General features: G+C 40.6%; 1 protein-coding gene across 10 annotated transcripts in view; it reads left to right on the top strand.

The window, feature by feature from the left end:
- Positions 1–22,359, top strand: part of dmd (dystrophin) — a 298,427-nt gene that overhangs the window by 197,411 nt on the left and 78,657 nt on the right. For 8 of the 10 annotated variants that reach the window (XM_071463817.1, XM_071463816.1, XM_071463811.1 and 5 more), the window contains 14 exons: positions 999–1,148; positions 7,892–8,053; positions 9,470–9,580; positions 10,215–10,388; positions 10,479–10,634; positions 10,724–10,894; positions 11,750–11,929; positions 12,108–12,230; positions 13,644–13,814; positions 14,682–14,804; positions 14,894–15,028; positions 15,838–15,990; positions 18,539–18,709; positions 20,398–20,424. In XM_071463817.1, the coding sequence (XP_071319918.1) occupies positions 999–1,148; positions 7,892–8,053; positions 9,470–9,580; positions 10,215–10,388; positions 10,479–10,634; positions 10,724–10,894; positions 11,750–11,929; positions 12,108–12,230; positions 13,644–13,814; positions 14,682–14,804; positions 14,894–15,028; positions 15,838–15,990; positions 18,539–18,709; positions 20,398–20,424 (2,007 nt within the window). The remainder of the gene's footprint in view (positions 1–998; positions 1,149–7,891; positions 8,054–9,469; positions 9,581–10,214; positions 10,389–10,478; positions 10,635–10,723; positions 10,895–11,749; positions 11,930–12,107; positions 12,231–13,643; positions 13,815–14,681; positions 14,805–14,893; positions 15,029–15,837; positions 15,991–18,538; positions 18,710–20,397; positions 20,425–22,359) is intronic. The other 2 variants (XM_071463813.1, XM_071463810.1) reach the window with 1 other exon arrangement.

Genomic DNA, 22,359 nt, shown 5'->3' with positions numbered 1-22,359 from the left:
AGCAGATTTGATGAGGCAAGGTGAGACAAACCAGGAGTGGAGAGCAGAAGCTGGCGGCCGGCTGATTCTGTCGAGGGCGAAGGGAGCGGGTCACCGCACCGCAGGTGAAGACTGAACGATCTGAGAGCTGAACCGGGTTTAAATTCAGGAGAGGCTGGAAGAGTTGATGAGATGATGAGCAGCAGGTGAAGAGACCAGGACACACACACATAAACAGGGAAACAAGACACATCAGGGAGGAGAACACATCCTGTCTAACCATAACTGTCTAAGTAAAGATAGAGTCACCGTATAGCCTGCTCAGATGATACTGATAATATCTAAGTCAGGTCTCACACACGTTGCATCTTGCAATTAGAGAAACCAGCCTCACTGAGACTGATGTGATGTGAAAGGCGTCTGTGTCAACCCAAACCCACTAGTTTACTTTAACTGTGCTTCTGATGTTAACTCCAGGGATTTGGTGAGATTCAACAAAGCAAAAAGCATCAAGCCTCCGGACCAGGAAGCATTCTGTCATTTCAGTCAGAACAAAACAACCAAAATGCAAATAACTGCCCACACTGTTGTATTTTACTTTGCTAAATGGCCAAACAGACCTTCTGTGGATTTCAGATGTGAAAAGCCGTTAAGCACCAAGGTGAAGACAAACAAAGGCTAATTGGCCTATTTTAGCATCTACATACCATCACTTTGCACTCTTACCCAGCATCATTTTCAATAAGCTTCTCTTACTTTCAGACAAAACATTATCAGCCTCTGTGCAATATCACTAACACCAAAGGCATCTTTTTCTATGGTTAGCTGTCCTCAGATCATTTAACACACGCTGCCATGCTGGAAGGTTGAACTTTTAAAGCAGTCAGGTCAAATAAGGAGGAGGTTTTATGTGATGCTGGTGAGTGGAGGGTGTGGGCTTCTAGCTGTAAGGGATACAACACAAAAATAAGTCTGATTTTTGGTTGTCTGTCTGTGTGTGTGTGTGTGTTTGTGTGCAGGGCCTAGAAGTCCTTCTGCGTCACCCTGAGGACAACAGGAACCAGATTCGAGAGTTGGCCCAGACGCTGATGGACGGAGGCGTTCTGGATGAGCTCATCCAGCAAAAACTAGACGCTTTCAACACACGATGGGATGAACTTATGGCGAGGGTAAGATAATACGCACACATGCAGACAGGACTGTGTGTACACAGTGCTCATACAAATGTTAACATGCATCATTGGAAGCAATCTGCAGGGAGCTTTAACTTTCTTGATTTAATAAACATTGCTGGTGCAGGAAATAATTTCACTTTTGCTCCAATTAAGTTTTTATTTCAAATGAATCTGATTTTTTTTTTTTTTTTGTTTGTTTTTTTTTTCATTTACATGAATCTGGCTGGGCGTAAGCCAGGTTTTCAAACTGTGAGGCACAGCTGCTGAAAGGGGGAGTGAGCTGAAGGGGGAGTCAACGATGCTGCGTGAGCTGATGGGGACAAGTGCATGCTTCTATTCTAAAAACAAAAGGGAGTTAGTTATTGTAGATTGCAGATTATTTAGCCCGGCTTTTGGAGCTGCAGCAGTGTCTGTGACTCATAGCCCATGGAGGTGATCAAGGGCCCTTACAACCCTCTGCACCCACCTGCTGCTGCTTCTCTCTGGATTCATAATTCAGTCAGGGCATGGTGTCAAACTTCAAAAACATCTGCTGACAACAATTGATCGCGTATCAGTTGTTTAATAATTTAGCTCGCACAATTAACAACAGACAAAAATACATAACAAATAAGTGACAACTGAGTCACTGCTGTCGTGTTGCTTCACACTGTGTACGATCAGTTGTCCCAGCTCCTTGTGCTGGTCACTTGACACCGTGACACTCTCTAAACTTGCCAGTATGCTCGGTAAAACCTCTGCAAACGTCCCAGAAAGTGGGCGCACATCTGGTCTTTAATCAGCCAAAAACGTCACTGTGCTCTTTACAACTCTCCACTGCCTCTGGAACCAATCCTCCTAAATCAATGACTTTTATGTGAATAAAAGAAGAGTTTTATTCAGAGAGTAAAAGAGTAGTTTAAAATGTGATTTTTCACAGGTTTAAAGGTTAGGGCTGGTGATATGTTATCCATTATTGTCCCACTCTGTTACCTGGCTCTGGTGTGTGTCTGCAGCCTTGTGGCACTTGTGTCAGGTGGACTTTGAAAGTGAGTGTTGTGGCTCTTATTTTGAAGGCTTCGGCTTGCTTGTTACATTGAATAATTGTGCATACATGATAGCACATATTCCATAACCAAGGACACCTATCTGTGATGTAGATGTGGAAATTATGAGGTGTTTTTTTTTGTCCGTGAACATATATTAAAGGTCCCACACTGTATAAAGTGAGATTTTAATGTCTTTTTTGATTATAAATCAGATCTAGGTTCTATACTAATACTGTGAAAGTATCAAAGCCTCAGTCCACAGAGAGATGCACACAGCCTGTATTCAGAAACTGAGCCTTAAAACGAGCCGTCAGGACTTCTGTAACTTTGTGATGTCACAACAAAGCAGTCACTGCCCTCAGCCATGCCCCAAGCCCTGCCCACCTGGACCCACCATCCAATCTTGCAGGATTTTGAACCTGTTGTTACTAGAGCTCCAGAGAGAAGCCTGAGAGAGGAGATGCAAAACTACACTGAGATGGTTTTTGGTTCTTAAAACCACAAAAATACCTTCTTATGGATATCAACACTTCAAATAAAACACAGGAAAACTGTAAAATATGGGACCTTTAAGTTCTTCATGTCAAATGAAGAACTGACTCTGAAAAGCAAACATGTCTGTCATGACTGTCTCTGTGACTAAAGAGTTGATTTAAGTAAATATTACTGAACCTGTTTTCTCACATTCAGTTAACTAGTTTTACATTTTCAAAACTCATAAAATGACATTGAACTAAATACCTTCAGTTAACGCCTGTTCATGAACTTGAAATAATTTAAAGTGCAGATGATATGAGACAGGTCCCAGTGTTTTTGTTTTAATTTTGTTAAAAACAAAATGTCCCTTGTGTGAAACTATGAACAATGTTTTATGACATTGTTGAGAGATATTTAAACAGATTTAAGTCCTTCATCTTCCAGAACAGTTGTACCCTTTTACACTGATATTGAATTGACAACATTTTTTATTGTGGAAAATTATGTTTTGGAATAGAGCCCTCAAATACTAATTGGACTGTCCTTGGGTAGAACAATAACAAGAACTGAGAGGAGTTCTGCTTGAAAGTCACTGAAAAGGATTTAAATGAAAAATCCATTTCTCAGTCTGTCATGTTGAATGCTGCAGCAGCAGAGTGATGATTATGTTGTCAGAGTTATTATTCAGATTTACCATCACTTGCCACTTTCAGCAGAAATATGTATTTATGTACAACGTACTTTACCTCTGAAGTGTCGGCCTTAAACAGGACATACATGTCAGTCATTTAAAGGTCCCATATTTTACACTTTTCCGGAGTTTTATTTTAAGTGTTGACATCCATCAGAAGATGTATTTATGGTTTTAAGAGGCAAAAGAAATCTGAGTGTAGTTTTACATCTCCTCTCTCAGGCTTCTCTCTTGAGCTGTAGTAACACATGGACATCTACCTTTATACATTATGGGACCCTTAACATACTGAGTGGCTGGATGCACAATTCATATGAAGAAAGAAATACAAGCTACATAACCTTGCGTTTTCTAACTGACTTTTCCCAAAAGTTTTGCAGCAATGTTTATAACCACATTTACACAGATGTCTTACATGTAGAATTCACATTTTGATTATATTTTAACTCTAATGAACCCAAAACCAATCCATCGAGCTGTGATATTTTGTCTTGGTGTTTCAGATTTTAACTTTAAATCAACACAGCACTGTTGACACACCTTCCTCTTATTTTCTTCATCACTCCCTGTCTTTCAATCTCATCATCCATCTCCTCTTCCTCTCTCTTCCTCCTTCACATCTAGAGCTGAAACTATTACTCCATTAATTGATTAGTCATGGATGGAAAATCTGTAGTAAAATCAATATCTTGTTTGGTTTTTTATGTCTTCTATAATGATGAACTCAAAATTTTGGAGTTGTTGACTTAAGGAAATAATCCATCTTTTTATCTTCCCTTCTTCCATTTCCTCTTCTCTCGTTTTCCCCTTCCTTCAGTTATCACTCTTCCTTTACACCTTGCACATCTTGGCCATCTTCCTTCCACCTTTCATACTTTTCCACCTCCATGCCTATCTTCCTTTTCTCTCCTCTTCCTTCTCTCTTCTCTTCTTTCCCTGCTCCACCTTCCCCTTGTCCTCCCTATCCTCCTTTTACCACTTCCTCTCCCTCTCTCCACGTCTCCTTTCCCTTCCTTCCAGCCACCATCAGCCATCATCAATGGCAGCAATACATTCTCAGCCTCCTGCGGTGATCCACACTGATCTCGCAGATTACACACACACACACACACATAGAATGAGACACTCAGTGCCCACTGGGTTGATCCTCCCTCACAATAGAGCCAGATTAATGTTCTCCTTGCAGCCTGATAAGCCTCCCTTTGTTTGTCGACCCATCAGAGACAGTGAGTGTGTGTGCGTGTGTGTGTGTGTTTGAGATACACAGTCTTTTGTTTCAGACTTTTTATATTCTTTTGGGGAGGAAGTGCCACTGTGTGTATTTGGTGTGTGTGTGTCTGTGTGTTTGAAAGCACAACAGAGCCTGGTGTTTTGGTGTGTATATCAGCATGTATGCATGTGGGGTGAGACCGGGCTTCTCCGAGCCCTGTTTGTTTGTCATCTATGAAGAAGACACGGAGCTCGGAGACAGGAAGAGAGTGTCTGTGAGTATCTCTGGAAAGACAGGTTGGAGAGGACAAAAGCACACAGAGACCAAAATATTTGCCTTAATGTTTTTTTTTTTGTTTTGTTTTGTTTTGTTTTTGTTTTTTGGCTTTTTTAACTGTGTTGAGGGAATCCTTTTTCAATGTTGTTCATTCTTCATTCACTGCCTTGATCAGCTGAAGGCTGTCAAATCTCCGGGTTAGTTTTGTGGCCAGTTTTTCAACCTTGCCACAGACCGCAGATCAAAACTGTCGGAATTATAACAAATTATCGAGGTTCAAATTTTTCACATCCTTGATAGATGTCATACCCCCACTATAACTCCAAAAGCACTTGCAATATATAATATATAATATTTAATAGGCCTAATATATAATCAAAATTATATCACATTTTTAAATGGGGTTTTGTAGAGCTTATTTTAGAAACTTCAGAAAGAGAGAAGCCAGTTTCCTCCGAGAATTAACAGGTTCTTTATACTGAGGTTTCACAGAAAAAAACATACTAAAAATAGATATAATGACATGAGGTTAAACCAAGCTAAGAACAGAAACTAATGAGTCCTTAAATTGATTTTGTCAGTTTAAATACTTTATGCAGACTCCTTCCATTGGCAGCTGAAATACATGTACTGTGTGCCTTATGATCTGAGATGAGGATTCTTAAGACATGCGTGTTTGGAAAGCACCTTCTTGCTGCTCATCATTTCCAAATAGTGCCGTTAATTAGAAGTGAACCAGCGACCCAGACCAGCATAGTGCTTTCCAACGCCATCGAACTCTGAGTTAGAGATTAAAACAAAAAAAACAAAAAAACAACCAAAAAAAACATATCTATTCTCTGCTTTTTATCCAACAAAAAATATTCAAACAAAAAGGGGAAGAGACAAATAGCTTCATGTCAATACTTCTTCAGCGTCAGAATGCAGGTCCAAGCAAATGTGGAGACAGTAGAAAAAGTACATAATTTCTTTATATCAATGTTCCACTTTAAAACTCATGTTGAAATAAATCCAGCCTACGCAAGCCAAAAAAAAAAAAAAGGCAAAACATTGTTCCACATTTCGTCCGCACTTCTTCAAATCAGAGAGGCATGTTTTCCATTTTAATTTCAGCTTCTTGTAGCAGCTGAAAACCAATAAGAGGAAGCGTGGTGTGGAGAACGCTGCTCCCGCTTTGCCGACGGCATTCCCAACACAGAGCAGTTAAACGAACACTGATCCTCTATCTCTTCTGTTCACAATCACCGCATTCGCCACCGCGTATGTGTGCGTGTGTGAGAAATAAGTAATAAGGGAAAACTGAGTGTTTAATGAGAATATGTATTCATGAGACGACAATTGCCACGGAAATAGAGTACATCGCCACAGGCAAGGTTGTTATCAGTGTTGTCTAAATATTTAATCTCACTATAACTCTCATTTCATACATTATAAACTATGACATGGGGAGGAAAGCACAACTAGTAACATTAGGGATACTGTGAATGTGTGTGTGTATGTGTGTGACACTAGGGTTAGACAGGCTCAGAGCTATACTTAGTCATTATCCCTCTGTATGGGATTAGCATGCTTACCTGTAACCACATATACTCTCTCTCTCTGTCTCTTGACACATACAAGCTCACACAGGTTTATGATGTAATTGGTGCGTTTACTAGTTAATCTTGTAGGCAGTCACCAGCGGAGAGGAAGAAGGGAGACACTTCAGTAGTTGCTAAGGCGCCTGATGCTTTGTTGAGGACGGGCGTCAGAAGATCATCGGTTGTTGGCGTTTTTTTAGTGACAACGGAGGCCTTGATGTGGTCGGACACACAGAGACGAGATGAGAGAGAAACCCCGGATTCTGCCCCTCAAAAGGGTACACGTAGAGAGAGAGAGAGAGAGAGAGAGAGAGAGAGTGTGTGTGTGTCTGGATACAGCCTAGAAAATCAACAGTTTTTAAAGGTCAAACGCTCAGTGACACGAGCATTGAAAACAACATTTTGAAGCTGAATTAATTGTAGCTGAAATTTTCACAGAATTTAACGGATGTAGCTGAATCAGTTCAATTTAAAACAGTAGACTTGTTTGTGTTGGTGAGATAGATGACTCATATTTAAAGAGTCCTTTAATAAACCGTGACCTGTGGATTCGTGCTGTTTACTGTTTTGACAGTAGCCTACAGTCCACAATGGACTAAGCAGCTCTAGCTTAATTAGCTGTGTCACTTCATCAACTTTTAATTAGCCTCATCTGTCAGAGTATAAACTGGAGTTGGTTGTACAAGTGCATCTTTTGAATATACTTGTGTGAAGTGAACTTTTTTCCTGTTAGCGACCACGCTAACAAGCTTTGGAAAGTGATTGCAAGCTTGTTAGCTTGAGGAGTTTTTTCCTTTTCAGTGAAACCCTTAAGAGGAAATAAAATAATGCACAAGCCTGATAATAAATGCTGTAAACAACACAGTAAAGAGGAAACAGACAGAAGCTCAGAGAGCTTTTGTCACTGGCTAACTAGCATGTTCCCAGCTAGTGTGTTGCGGTTTGCTTGCCGGCTGCAGTAGGCTAGTTTCTAGCTGTAGCCATAGGAGTCACAGGAGAAGTCACTATATCACCAAGCTTCTAGAAAAACATATTTTGTAAAAACACAGATTAATTAAGGCTAATTAATTATTAATTCATTTATTCTATATTTTTCTTATATTCAAAAAAATCCATGTAAAGATTAAAACCAACAGTCTGTCAGTCGGTCACCCAATACTTTTTGACCTCTGTACTCTGTGACTCTCAGGTCCAAGCCCGCTGGAAAAAGAAAATAAAATAAAAGAAAAAGAAATACGATAAAAATGTGAGTGACATTTCCCAAGCCCCCCCTGAGGATTCTTTAAAGATACCTATCATCTGAATCTTATGCCCTTGTACATAGATTTCCCAAGATACTGTTTATGAGAAATCGTTTCATACATGAGTTGGAAAACTGAATGTAGGAATGTACATCTACTGACGTGTTCCTCACAAGCTGCTTCCTGTATTTATTCTGTATTTAACATGGTGTAATGTGTTTCCTGTTTCCCTAGGCGGCGCTAAGGCAAAAGGAGCTGGAGAAAAGCGTCCAGTGGGCCCAGGAGAATGACAAGACACTGAGGCAGATCCAGGAGTCACTGGCTAACACTGACCGCCACCTCACTGCTTACCTGACTGACCACATCGACGCCCAGCAGATACCGCAGGAGGCACAGGTAGTGTCCCATATTGTGTGAAGTGAGATTTCCATGTTGTTTTTTTTTTGTTATAAAGCAGGTCTAGGTTCTATATTTATACTCTGAAAGCATCAAAGAGAGAAATGCACACAGCTTGTCTTCAGAAACTGTGCCTTGAAACAAGCTCAACACCAACTCACCTGGAACGCCTGCCGTGCCAGACACCTTTGTCCATGCATCGTTGTTTTTTTTTTTTTATTCAAGTTCCTGTAAACAAACAGAGACGTGTCGTAAAGGCCACATCAATTTCTCCTCCATTGTGCTCAGGAACAAATGACTTCAATGATTTCAACTTTTTCTGACGCCCCCACACCGCTCAAGACGCGTCGCCAATAGGCACGCCGCTGTTCGCCGCCAAGAGATGCTGGCTCTCATAGAAAATGAACGTCGGTGGGTTTTAGTTGAAACGCTGCCAATCCTCGTCAGATTTATCATTAACAGACAAATCTGCGTGGACAGGCAGAGAGAGGAAAGAAGGGCGGGAGAGTGGAAATACACTCAGGATAAAAATACATATTTTTCCTGTTTGTGTGTTTGTGTGTGTGTACACATGAAAAGGGACCCAGGAGAGAAGGGCACATGCTCTTTTACTTTTTTGGTTCCAATTAAGTCTGGAGCTGCTTTGGACAGGACAGCAGGAGCACACACACACACACACACACACACACACACACACACACACACACACACAGAGACAGCCTCTGTCTTCTCTCTCTTCGCTCTAACATCTATCTTCTACAGACCTCCTTGTTCCTCTTTCTTTTGCTGTTTGACAGTGATGGAGTGAGTGATAGAAATGTGACAGAGTGAGTGTGTGTGTGTGTGTGTGTGTGTGTGTGTGTGTGTGTGTGTGTGTGTGTGTGTGTGTGTGTGTGTGCGTGTGTACACGGGATGAGGAGATTACCTCCACGTGTGTACTGTAGACCACCAGTGCAAAGGATGACATTTCTCTCCCTCCCTCACACACACACACACACACAGGAGGAGGAGGGCATGATTGGATTAGAGTGGTGTGGATGAGCATTTGTGATTATCAGGCACTTGGTATTTAAAAAGAGAGGGGCGGGGGGGCAGAGACCATATGAGTGAGTGAGTGTGTTTGTGAGGGGATGGGGGAGTTACAAGTTATGAAAGCTTTTGAGTTCATTTTCTTCTTTTCTTGATGCTTATTGCCCCCTTGTGGTCAGGAGAAGGAGATACACTGTCAATCCACTGACACTTAATTGCAATTAGTTTCACTTTCCAGGCAAACGATCTTCCATTTACTAAATTCTGTTCTTTATCATGATTAGATTTTAATTTTTATTCACTTTAGTCAAACAAATCATAGAGACATTTTGTCTTAAACTGATGTTTTGCTTTAAGTTTATTTAAAGACGTGTGCCTCTGTAACAGAAAATCCAGACAGAGCTGAGTGGCCATGAAGCAACACTGGAGGACATGAGGAAGAAGAACCAGGGCAAAGAGCCGTCCCAGAGGATCATGGGACAGCTGGACCTTACCCAGGTATTACTGACAACAACAACAAAAAAAATAAATTTTATTTTTGAATTTGTTTGTGAGTGCAGAAAAGACCCTTGCAGAGAAAAAATAAGTTCAAACTTATTTTTAAATGTTTTCATTAACTAGGCATATAGTATATTTAAAGGTCCCATATAGTATAAAGGTAGATGTCCATGTGTTTGCTTACTTCTGTAACTTTGTGATGTCACAACAAAGCAGTCACCGCTTTCAGCCATGCCCCAAGCCCCGCCCACCTGGACCCACCATCCAAACTTACAGGATTTGATTTCTCTGAGTGTTTACCTGAAATCTGCTATATATTGATTCAGTCACTCAGAAAACAGTCAGCCAGTCAGAGGAGAGGCTCAGAGACTCTCTTCTGATTGGCTCACTGACCTGTTGTTACTAGAGCTGCAGAGAGAAGCCTGAGAGAGGAGATGTAAAACTACATTGAGATGGCTTTTGCTTCTTAAAACCACAAATATATTTTCTGATGGATATCAACACTTCAAATAAAACACAAGCAAAGTGTAAAATATGGGACCTTTAATTTGTGTAAACTTTTTTGGAAGTACCCCACATAGCATACCTACACACACCTCCTCGCACGTTCACTCGTCTCTTTGTTCTTTCACAGAAAATGCTGGCAGACGTGTGGACGAAGTTCCGGCTCTTCCAGAAACCAGCCAACTTCGACGCTCGGCTGGCCGAGTGTGAGCGCGCGCTGGCTGGGGTCAAAACTCAGGTGGGGGTGCTGGACATCCGCAGCGTGGAGCAGGACGTAGTGCAGTCGCAGCTGGAGCAGTGCATGGTGGGTAACTGTGTCACCCTGGCAGACATGGCTGATGAATAGATGGACAGATGTTATATTGATTAACCTCCTGCTGTCTGTGTGTAACAGAAGTTGTATAAGGTGCTGAGTGAAGTGAAAGGGGAGGTGGAGACGGTGATAAAAACAGGCAGACAGATCGTCCAGAGGCAGCAGACAGAGCAGCCCAAGGAGCTGGACGACAGAGTGACTGCCCTGAAGCTGCTCTACAACCAGCTGGGAGCACAGGTGAGAACACACACACACACACACACACATACTGCAGGTAAACATGCACAACCACACCAGCCAGACTGACTGTGTCCGTGTGTTTTAAGGTAACGGAGAGTAAACTGGAGCTGGAGAAGAGTCTGAAGTTATCGAGGAAGCTGCGTAAGGAGCTGAACGGGCTGACGGAGTGGCTGGCAGCGACTGACGCTGAGCTGACCAGGCGCTCTGCGGTGGACGGTATGCCCAGTGACCTGGAGGCTGAGGTGGCATGGGCACAGGTAAGACACACAAACAACTTAAAGAGTGAGGCCTAGAGTTTGAATCTGCTGACACGGTAACAAGTTCAGCTGAGGAACATTTCCTCCCTCCTCTCCTTTTACACTTAATCACTTCAGAATTCAATTTCAGAGGCTGTTGGTTAATTTTAAAGCCACACACGGTCTGGCTCCACCTTAGGCAACGTCCACACAACTACTTTTTAGCTTATAAATGCATCTTTTTTGCTACGATTTCACCTACCATCCACACAACTCCAGAATTTTCTGAAAGTCAGCAGACTTTTGACCCGGTTTCAGTTTGAAAACTGCAGGGTTGTGCTGTGGTCTGGACGGAAATGGAGACCTTTAGAATCAACTGCAGAGCAGACAATCTGCTTCCTGTTTACACCGGCTCCTGCATGCCCAGTTTATCTGAATGGTCATGTATGTATGTGCAGATCGTTTCTGACACAGAGCTAAAACCCTGAGAGATCAGAAAACGTAATAGTGTGGACGTAGCCTGTGACTTAAGATCCGTTAACCCCTCAGATGTGAGTTAAAAGTTGCACAGTCCAGGCTGAAGACAAAGCTTTTACTGCTGTACCTCCAACACTGTGAAATCAACCCTCTCTGAGTATTAGATCACGTTTTTTAAAACCTGCTTTTATAATATCTGCTCCAATGATTTTATGTTGTTCTTTTATATTTTGTTTCATCTTTCTGTATTTGACCACTGCTCCAGATTCTTTTTTAATTTTCATCTGTTGTAATGTTTTTTTTATTGTGATGTATTTGCTGTGGACCTTGTAACTCTGTTTGAATGGTGCCTTAGAAATGAAATGTACTGTTGCCCTTCCCTCTGTCTTATCCCCTCAGTCCATCCACGGGGAGACGGAGAAGCGTCAGCCTCAGCTGCAGGCTGTAGTTGATCTCGCTGAGGCCCTGAAGGCCGTGCTGCGGGGCCACGGGGGCCTGGTGGATGACAAAGTCAGTCTGCTGCGCTGCAACTGGATCGCAGTCACATCCAGAGCGGAAGAGTGGCTCAACCTGCTCCTGGTCAGAGAAAAGAAAATGAAGACGCTTTTTTGATACTGTGTTCATTTGTCTCCAGCTTCCTCTTTCTCTCATCAGTGCTAAAATTATACCAATGTCTAAAAATAACCCAACACAAGTTTTGCACCCTGAAGAAAGTCATACTTTCTCTTTCTCTACTCCCCCTCTCTCTCTCTCTCAGGACTACCAGCGGCAGATGCAGAAGTTAGATGGAGAGATAAAGGAAGTGAACGGATGGATTGACGGAGCGGAGAAAAAGATGGACAATATGGACAGCCAGGGACCCAACGACGCTGTGCTGAAGGTTGTAATGTTTATGTACTTTGTGCGTCATCTGTATCTTCTGTACAAGTCAGTTTGTAGATTAGATGTGAGGACCTTTGGTGTATTGAGGAAATAAATACAGTATTATTTTGAAATCCTCAGTTTAGCCCTCCTGTTATCAGCTGCGGGAGAATGATAAATCCCTAACCCACACTTATCTTTTGTTAGAGCCTGTGGGAGGCCGTGAGAGTTCAATTTTTTCTTTTTATTCAAATGTAAATGGATTATTTAAAAAAAATTTATTCATTAGTTTATTTTATTTTATTTAAAAAAAGGGCACAAAGCAATAAGCACATTTTACATAGGCACATAAGAGTATTTACCCATATACAGAAGGAAGAGAGGCTACAGTAAAAACCACTCTATAATCAGCTGAATAATCTGATTGTGACATTTAAGCACTCCTACTTAATATTGAATGTTAAAGACCACTGGATTCATAGCATTGGGAAATTTTACTTTGAAAAAATATGAATTCTCAAATTGGATTTCACCATTTCAATTTGAACAACCTGATTTTTATCTTGAAGCACCAGAGGCATTATGTTTTCTGGTTGTCCATCCATCTGTCCCATTCCTGTGAACACGATATCTCAGTAACGCCTTGACAGAACTTCAGATTTGGCACAAACATCCATTTGGACTCAAGGATGAACTGATTAGATTTTGCTGGTCAAAGGTCAAAGGTTACTGTGACCTCACACAACACGTTTTTGGTTGTGACTCAAGAATTCATACACTATTTAACTCAAATGTCTATGTGGATAAAATGAAGTGATGACATTTTATATCCAAAAGGTCAAAGGTCAGCTTCACTGTGACATCACAATGTCCTGCAAAAACACTTCTGGCCTTTGTTCATTGCTGTAAGTCAGGAAGAGGAGATTGTGATCATACTTCCTATGGCTGTAGGCATACAGTTGCGAGGCGGTGATTCTAGTTCTGACTTGATTGAATTTTAAAATTCAAAAGCAATAACTGAACATGAGCAACTCGAGTTGATACTTTGATACTAAAGTTTCTCTTTGTGAGGCCTATCTGCCCTCATGAAGAGGTGTAATTAGGTGTTAAGGTGATTATAGTTTACCAAATATTCATGTCATTTTTTTGCCTCCATACTCCTGTCCCTGTGAATTTTTGATGTGCAGCTTTTTAGAAGTTTTTTTTTTGGAATATGAAATGTTCAAATATTACAAACAATTTTGCATCATTTGCACAAAACAGATACTAATGCCTCAGTCTACCCAGACTTTAAACCCAGCGTCACTAATACCAGGGATGAAGGATAAAACACGACAAACGTGAAATGTTGAAAGTGGGTCTGAACTTTAAGACAAACCTCACTCGTGTGTCTGACAGCTTCTCTGACTGACTTTGTGTTTGCATCCTTCAGGTGCTGCGTGCAGAGCTGGAGCTGACGAGGGGTAAGATGGAGGAGGTGAGGGCTTTAGCCCAGGAACTCATGTCCACCAGGGGGGAGAACTGCCAGGCCCAGGTGGGACCCAAAGTGGAGCAGCTCAACCAGAGATTTGACATCATCGCTCAACGCATCGCCTCTGGACAGGTAGAACACTGTCTTTCATCTTTTTTACGAAAGACTGTAATCCAGACTGGAGCTTTCATGATTTTAACAACATGAGTTAATATTGAACATTTGAATTAATTATTAAATAATAATAGTGCTATCAGTCAAACTCTATAACTTTATTGACTGTGTGATTTGTCTCTTGTTTGTGAAAGTGAAAAGGCAACCAGATGAACTGATAAACAAAAGATCCTCAAGGCCTCCCATCTGCCATCACAATGTCATCCTATGTGTATTTTTAACACAATATTTTGGGGGGTTTTTTGGGCTTTTTTGGTGCCTTTATTTTGATAGAGCCAGTAGAGATAGACAGGAAATTCAGGGAGTGAGTAGGGAAATGGTCCAAACGGCCGGGAATCAAACCAGGGACTCACTGCTCAGGGCATATGGGCCCATATAATATGCGCCCTAACCGTTTGGCTATCACGTCACCCCCAAAATCAGTATTTTGTTCTTTAAGTATACCAGTTATCATCAATACCGGTACATTGTGACACCTCTAATCTAGACTCTAGACTCGCTCCAAATTTATCAAACTCCAAACTCACTAAATTCACTTCATGCTCGAAATAGACTAAACAGAATCCAAACTCTCCCTAAATTCACTTCAGAGTCTCACTAAATAGACTCGAAGCCTCTCGCTGAATGTACTTTAAACCTCCACTTAACAGACTTCAAACTCTCACACTAAATTTACTTCAAACTCTAAACTCTAAATCTGCTCCAACTTCTCCGACTAAATTTACTTTCTCTGGGCCACTAATGATCTTCCTTTGATTGTGTGTGTGTGTGTGTGTGTGTGTGTGTGTGTGTGTGTGTGTGTGTGCGTGTGCGTGTGTGTGGCAGACGGCAGCATCAGCCAAGGAGCTGGAGCAGTACCACAGTGAAGCACAGATCTGGCTGGAGCTCCTGGAGGAAGAAGTCAAACAGGGGGAAAACCTCAAAGAGGAGGACTTCCAGGAGGACAAGGTTTCACACGCACACACACACACAGCTGAATTGACTTCCTTTTACATTTTGCGTACACTTGCAAACAATATTTGTGTGTATGTGTGTAGGACTGTGAAGAAGGTGCAGTGAAGGATTTACTGTTGAAAGGAGAGAATCTACAGAAGAGAGTCCCGGATCAGGACAAGAGAGAGCAGATCAGACTCAAACACAACCAGCTCAACAGCAAGTACAACACCGTCAAGGTAAAGTACTGGGGGTTTATACATATATATATATATATATATATATGTATGTATGTATGTAATACAAGAAGCTACAGTCTAGCTGCCCAAACACTCCATGGTCATGGTCATGGGGGTTTCCGCAATTAACTCAGAAAATAAGTTAATTAATGGTCCCATAATGTATGAAGGTAGATGTCCATGTGTTTTTTGATTGTAAAGCAGGTCTAGGTTCTATATTAATACCGTCAAAGTATCAAAGTCTCAGTCCACAGAGAAATGCACACAGCCCGTATTCAGAAACTGAGCCTTAAAATGAGCCATCAGGACTTTGTGATGTCACAACAAAGCAGTCACTGCTCTCAGCCACGCCTCAAGCCCGGCCCACCAGAACCCACCATCCAATCTTAATGGATTTTGTTTCTCTGAGTGTTTAAAGTGAAATCTGTTATGTTTTTATTAGATCATTCAGAAAACAGTCAGCCAATCAGAAGAGAGGCTCAGATCCTCTCTTCTGATTGGCTCACTGACCTGTTGTTACTAGAGCTGCAGAGAGAAGCCTGAGAGAGGAGATGTAAAACTACACTGAGATGGTTTTTGGTTCTTAAAACCACGAATATATCCTCTTATGGATATCAACACTTCAAATAAAACACTGGAAAAGTGTAAAATATGGGACCTTTAACAAACTTAAAAGAAAAAAACACCTCTCCCACACTAGGTTCTTGTTTTTATTTTTATTTTTTGGCCATGATTTTGCATAAATTCAAAGACATTTTTGTGTATCCACCTCAGAATGTGTAATTGTGTGTGTGTGTGTGTCTGTGTAGGACCTGCGTGTGCTGAGGAACAGGAAAGCGTTGGCTATCGCTCCCCAGTGGTACCAATACAGGAGGAAGTCACATGACCTGCTGGCCTGGCTGGATGACATCCAACGCAGTGTGGACCAACTGCCTGACCCCCCCGAGGGAGAGAGGGTCAAGGTGACAAGACACATAGATATGCATGTACACATACATAGAATTAAGAAAAAAAAGAAGAATAGTTTTCTTCTTTTCCTCTCACAACCCCCTAAAAAAAAAAAAAAAACATGAAGCTTAATGTCCAACTAGAGCTACCGTTTGTCTCTGTCTTCCTCGTCATGCAGCTCTTCATCTCACTCTTTCAGTGTCTTTCATCTTTTCTCATCCTACATTCTCCTGTTTCTTTCCTTTCCTTCTTTCCTCTCCTCATCTCCTTTTGGACCAAGGTTTGATGGCAAGGCTTTTGCAATGTTGTTCACATGGGAAAAGGATTTAAAGAAACAAATGCAGATCAGTTCTTCTCCCCAGTAGAAGAAGCAGCTTTTATCAGGGAAGAACACTTTGTACTCCGAGGTATTGTAAAAAGGAGTTCTCACACTGTGTAAGCAAATTAAGGCCATAATAATTTACATTATATCATTTTGTGAAATTTAACAGCTACAAAAAATATTCAATGTTGAATTATAAATACCTCTGAAATTATAGGTCTGAAATATTTTTACTTTGAAGAAAATTTAAACTGGGGTCCACAAATTCAGATGGAAATTTTAAAGAGAGACTATGTAATTTTTGAAAGAAGAAATAAGTCATTTTCACTCTTAAATGTCTGTTATGTGCAGTAGCCTGCCTGCACTGAGCTTTTTATGTCTTCCTGGATAAGCAGGGCGTCGCTTCCTCTGCAGCAATAAAATTTAAAGGACCATCGCCTTTTGTGATGACCTGCGGGGAGGGGCTTATTTACTTATTAATCGAAGGAGCGTTACAGCCCACTTAAATCCCCGCAAATAAGTTATGTAGTTTCACTATATAGTGGTCAGCTCTTTTTTTTAGCGCTGAGACTTAAATTTTCTTTCTTAATTTGTAAGGAAAAACAACTTGAAATTTCAGAGAGGAAGTCAAACCATAGAATTTCAAATAGATGGTTTTCAAAGTAAGATATTTCTCCATGGTATTTGAATACATTTGATTGCAAATTTTTACAGCCTGTTTTTACTGCCACACTTACTAACAAATAATGTCATTAAAGAGATGCTCCTATTATGAAAATCCAATAAGGATTAGAGATGCTCTCAGGCTTCTCTAGTAAACATTAGTTCTACCAAGGTATCCACGTTAATTTGACCATGATGTATCGATGTTAATGCTACATACCGATGCGACACCTTTTCACTCTGTTTTGAATGTGCTCCGTGTCTAACTGTGTTTTGGAAAAGGTTTGGCGAAGAAACCCTGGACTCCATCTTTTTTCTGCCCCCACCCTGACTGTGTATGTTTGTCTTTCACTTTCAGATGATCACTATGACATTTCGCTAAGTGGACATCTGTCGCGCTAGCCTCAGACTCACCTGTCATTGCCGCAACTGAGATATCACCCTGCCTGTCTGTCTGTCTGTCTGTCTTTCTGCTTCTTTTCACCTCCACGCTCTTCCGTCCACTCACAGCACTTACTCCTCTGTACAGACTGTACTCCTTCTCAATACGAATAAAGTCTTAAGGCAGTGTGTGCCTCCTAATTACAGCACTTTCTCATTTTATATGGATTGTTTAAACGGAGCTGCATACACTGATCAGCCACAACATTTAAACAGGTTTTAATGTTGTGGCTGATCAGTGCACAGTATCAATATCCAACATGGATTCCTTGTGGATGATTATGTTTGACAGTGATATCCTGTCCCTTTTATCAATACAGAGGAAACCGCTTATAGTGATCACAGTGGCAAGGATGACTCCGATACAGATGCTGTTTATAGTAATCAACAGTGTTCATTTTGGCAACATACGGAAAAACCACACGCTGCCATACCCTCAGGCTCTCCGCTAGCGTATTTGTATCCGGCTTTTGGAGCCACAGTGTGTAACAACTGGGAACAACTGCCTCTGCCAGTTCTCCCAACATAAGTTCATCATATGTGAGTGTGTGTGTGTGTTTGTGTGTGTGTGCACATGTGTGTCCTGTGGGCACTCGTGCACTGTGTGATATCCTCATCGCCGTGGCTCAGAGTATATCGTTTCTGCTCTGCTCGTGTTTCAGGACCTTTACAGAGCGTAGTTATCGTCCCCGCTCTCTCACAGCAGCAGGTGTGTTACATGATCTTTAAATCAGTAAATTATCAAGCTTTCCGTTACATAACTAAATATACAAATATAAATGAGATGGTAATCTGCACTAGAAATTTTTAAAAAAATTTTTTAAATGGTTATAATAATATAATAATTATCCTGTTAGAGCGATCAATTTGACCTGGACAGATGTGATCACTATGAGCGGTTTCCACTGAATGTCTTTGTTGGGGTGTCAGTGAGTAAATGAACGTGTTTTATTATTTTTATTATGTATTAATTGTCCCTGTGTGTGTGTGTGTGTATGTGTGTGTGTGTGTGAGAGAGAGAGAGCCTGAATGAGTGTTCAAGCACATCCACACGCCTCTCTGTGCTTAACCCCCACCCCCCTTCCTCTGGGCCTCAGCCAATAGAAAGTGACCACCTGGTTGATTTTGTCCAATAGGAAATTGGCTCAGAGTTCGACAAGAAGAAGGAGGAGCTTAAGGAGTTGCAGGGCTTAGCCAATCAGCTGTCAGAGGCTGGAGCCGCCAATCTAGTGGAGCCCCGCCAACTCCAGCTCAACACACGTTGGGTTGAGGTGGAGGGCAAGTTCATACCCTTCAAAAGACAATGTGTGAGTTTCACTAGGCACGACTTCTATATCTACAGCACTAACTGAAAATACTACCAACGAGACCAGGTCAAAATACTAACTATCTGAGCTCTTAATCTTTAAAGGACAGTGTGTGAGTCCCTTTAAAAAGTTATAATAATTGTTTTTACTAACTATTAGCATGAAACTTGCTTGAAAAGCTTCTAATAACCTAAAATTAATTCAGTTCAAATGTGGTTCACAAGCTCCAGTGGGTTTGTCATTCCTGTTTACAGTTTATTTATAGAAACCTAAATCCACACACATTAGTGAAGGTTTGGGCTGTAGTTACAGGTAGGTCTTATTTTGACTTAAAATATAGTTTATTATCTTACAAATAAAACAATTTTGGTTCAGTTTCAGTCCTGACAAACAATGATGCCAAGAGTCAGATGAGAGGATTAATAACATTCTCATGTCTGTGTGTTAAATATGAAACTAGGGCCATTTATCTTAGCTTAGCATAAGACCGGAAGTAGGGAGAAATAGCTGTCCATAAGTTTTTTTTTGAATTTTTAATGGTATTGGTTAGCATCATAGTTAGCATACAAACAAGAGATGCATCAACCTTCTGATCTAACTCTTGGTAAGAAAATAAATGCAAAACAGAGGAACATACTGGAATCAAATCAATTAAAGTAAATATTTCTCTATATTTATCATCACAATACATTGATTTGTACATGTTTTTAAGGCTGAGGTTATTCTACATTTTTCTTACTGTCATCAATTCCCATGAAAAGACCAAACCCAATAATGCTCTCAAAACCCTTTAACAGATTATTTTATTTTATTTAACGGACTATTTTCAGTGGCGGAATAATACTCTAGTGAAATTAGTGCTATAGTACAGTGATTCTCAAAACTTTTTTTGCTTTTAGATGTTTTATTCCAGAAAGTGTTTAAAACCCACGACCAAAAAAGTCATACAGTCTGTCATTGTGTTACTTATGGATGGAATTATAGTGAAAATTAACTATCCACGTTTTTGCTGGGGACCCTCAGGGGCCCCCCTCTCAACGACCCCCCCAAACCCTACTTTGAGAACCACTGCTGTACTAAGTATTAGGGCCATCAGGACGGTGTGTGGGGGGATTAAATCCAAATAAAATACAGTGTGTGCTCATGGTAGTGACACAACAACCCAAGTGCAACAGTGTGGGCCTTTGGATACACACACAACACAATACCTGTTAGTCGGATACAATGATTGTTGGTTTGGATCTGCACATGGGATTTATTAATAATAAGAAAAATAAAGAATATAACCAGACTCTAGCTACAGCTCCGATACATCAGAACTGTATTTCATTTAACTTAAAGTACTTGATTTGCTTTATTCTAGTAACAATAAATAATACAGGAACTAGACTGTATAAATGTTATACTCACATATCATAAAGTCCAAAGTGTTAACGTATTTTCAACAATGTTAGCCCCTCACTGTATCTTAGTTTAGTTTTTAAAAAAGTTACTTTAAATCTAAATCAGAATTTCCCTCAAATTAAAATCTGAGTTGCTTCTCTTGTTTTTTCTTTGCTGCATTCTCATTTACGTGTCCTATGTGTACATGTGACGCACGCTCACATGTTTGAACCCCATTGATTGCTCTGTCTGGCTCTGTGTCGCCGCATGCCTCCCTGCCGACCAATCATATTACACCCACGCAGTTCCCCGATCTGCCGGTCCTTGAAGATGTATGTATCCACTCACGCCACATGATATCAGCTGCTTGGACAAAATACATATCTGAACTGTACTTCCAGCCTTTTCCTCGAAAGCTTTTCCTCAGCTGCTCTGAGAGAAATCATAAGCACATGATTAGTGTCATTTTCATCCTTATTTACCAGGAGAGCAGCGACTGAACGCACTTGCTCTTTCTCTCCGCTTCACCGTGGTACAGTAAACCTGGGAGCTGCCCGGGCCACTCAGCTGCTCCACTTGCAGTTTAGCCACTTAAGTGCATTGCTCAAGGACTTTACAGCAGTAATTGTGAGGAAGAAGGGTGCACTCCATTTCCCACAGTCTCTAAGCTGATGCGTGTACTCTGTAATCACAGGCCTCACTCAGCTTTAGACTACAGCATCAACACTTGTACACTTTGTGTGTTATCGAGTACTTTAGGAACATTTTATGGTTTAGCTTTGAGATTTCAGAGCATAGTTCACAAAGCACCTTCCTCAGCTCAGTCCTGATCAGCTCATCTGACCTCTGACCTCTGACCAGTGGAGGGACACAAGCTGAGAGATATTGATTTATTTTGACTGATTACAGTGATCGTATGAGATTGAAACAGTCTTTATCATGTGTTTTGACTCTTGACTTGCTACAGTACTGTTAGAATAAACAGAATGAACAAAGTATTATGGAGACTTTATTCATTAGGCTCAATTTGAAGATGAATCCAGGTGAATCTTTTATTGATTTGATATCATAAAGGAAGAAATTAGAAAAGAAAAGAGGCTGACGTGAGTTGATTGTGTGCAAAAGTGGCAACATTTTAATTTCAGAAAGATGTTCCTGTAATTTTGGGCTCTGTTTTCGTGAATCAATGGATGTAGAGCAAATTGCCTCATAAATTATAACATACACTTATAAAATATATATATATATATATATTTAACAACTTTAAACACAGGAATCATGTTTGTTAAATTATCTTTATCTTAAAAAATTACATTATAGTCTATAGAAATACTCTGTCTTGAATAATAATTTAGATTTGATTTGGTTTTTCAACAAAAACAGTTTGATTATTAAATAAATGTCATTTATTAATAATTTACATTTTCTCATCCTCCACTGAAAAAATATCTATAAATATTTACTGTAACTGCTGGAAACAAGAGGTCTCCTCCTTCAGCCATACATCCGAATCAAGTGAAAATAAGCAAAATACATTTTTGACTGAAAGGGTCCTTTAAAAATGTGACCTTGTAATTTGCATGTTGTATTTTATTTATTTCTGAGATGTTTTTTTAGTTTAATTCAGTTAGATTTGACCATTTTATATGTAAAAAAAAACCCCATAATTTCAAATAAGTGATGAAAATATAACAAGATACAAAACACAGTGATTCATGGTACCAAGATTGTGTTGCTGGACTGGCAATAATGTGCAAAGCTGCGCTCCTCACCACATTTCTGGCTGCATCCCAGCACCAAAATAGAGCCCTTAGTCATTTTGATTTCCTCCCAGTGTCTGAGCAGCAGTGAACTATTACAGCACACTGGACGTGCAACATACCGACTGTTACTGTCTATTCTTGCGCGATGGTTTTGATACAAATGATTAATGTACAGATGTGTATTCAGTCCAAGTCATCTAGAAGAAAGAGAGAAGTAGACCAGCTCATGAGAGTGAGAGACACATGTGGTTTGCCTGTTCTTTTACCTGTTTGGTCTGCAGTCTCTGAGGACACATATTCAAGCCTTGAATCTATAAAAAAAAATATTTGTGTCTGTGTTAAAAATACAGATTTAGATGCTGGAAAGGAATCAGTGTTTACTGGCAGGAGCTATTACTCAGTCCAGACTAAAGACTAAAATAACAGCTTGGGCCAAACTTCCTGTTGAGTGTGAAGCTCAAAGTCATTACTGACCCTCTGACCTGGGAACTATATTGAATTTCC

Source organism: Trachinotus anak, unplaced genomic scaffold, assembly GCF_046630095.1.
Source record: "Trachinotus anak isolate AG129_WGS33_773 ecotype Australia unplaced genomic scaffold, CSIRO_AGI_Tana_v1 ptg000026l, whole genome shotgun sequence".
NCBI lineage: Eukaryota > Metazoa > Chordata > Actinopteri > Carangiformes > Carangidae > Trachinotus > Trachinotus anak.
Note: the sequence above shows the minus strand (reverse complement) of the source record. Positions and strands in the feature narration are given on the sequence as shown.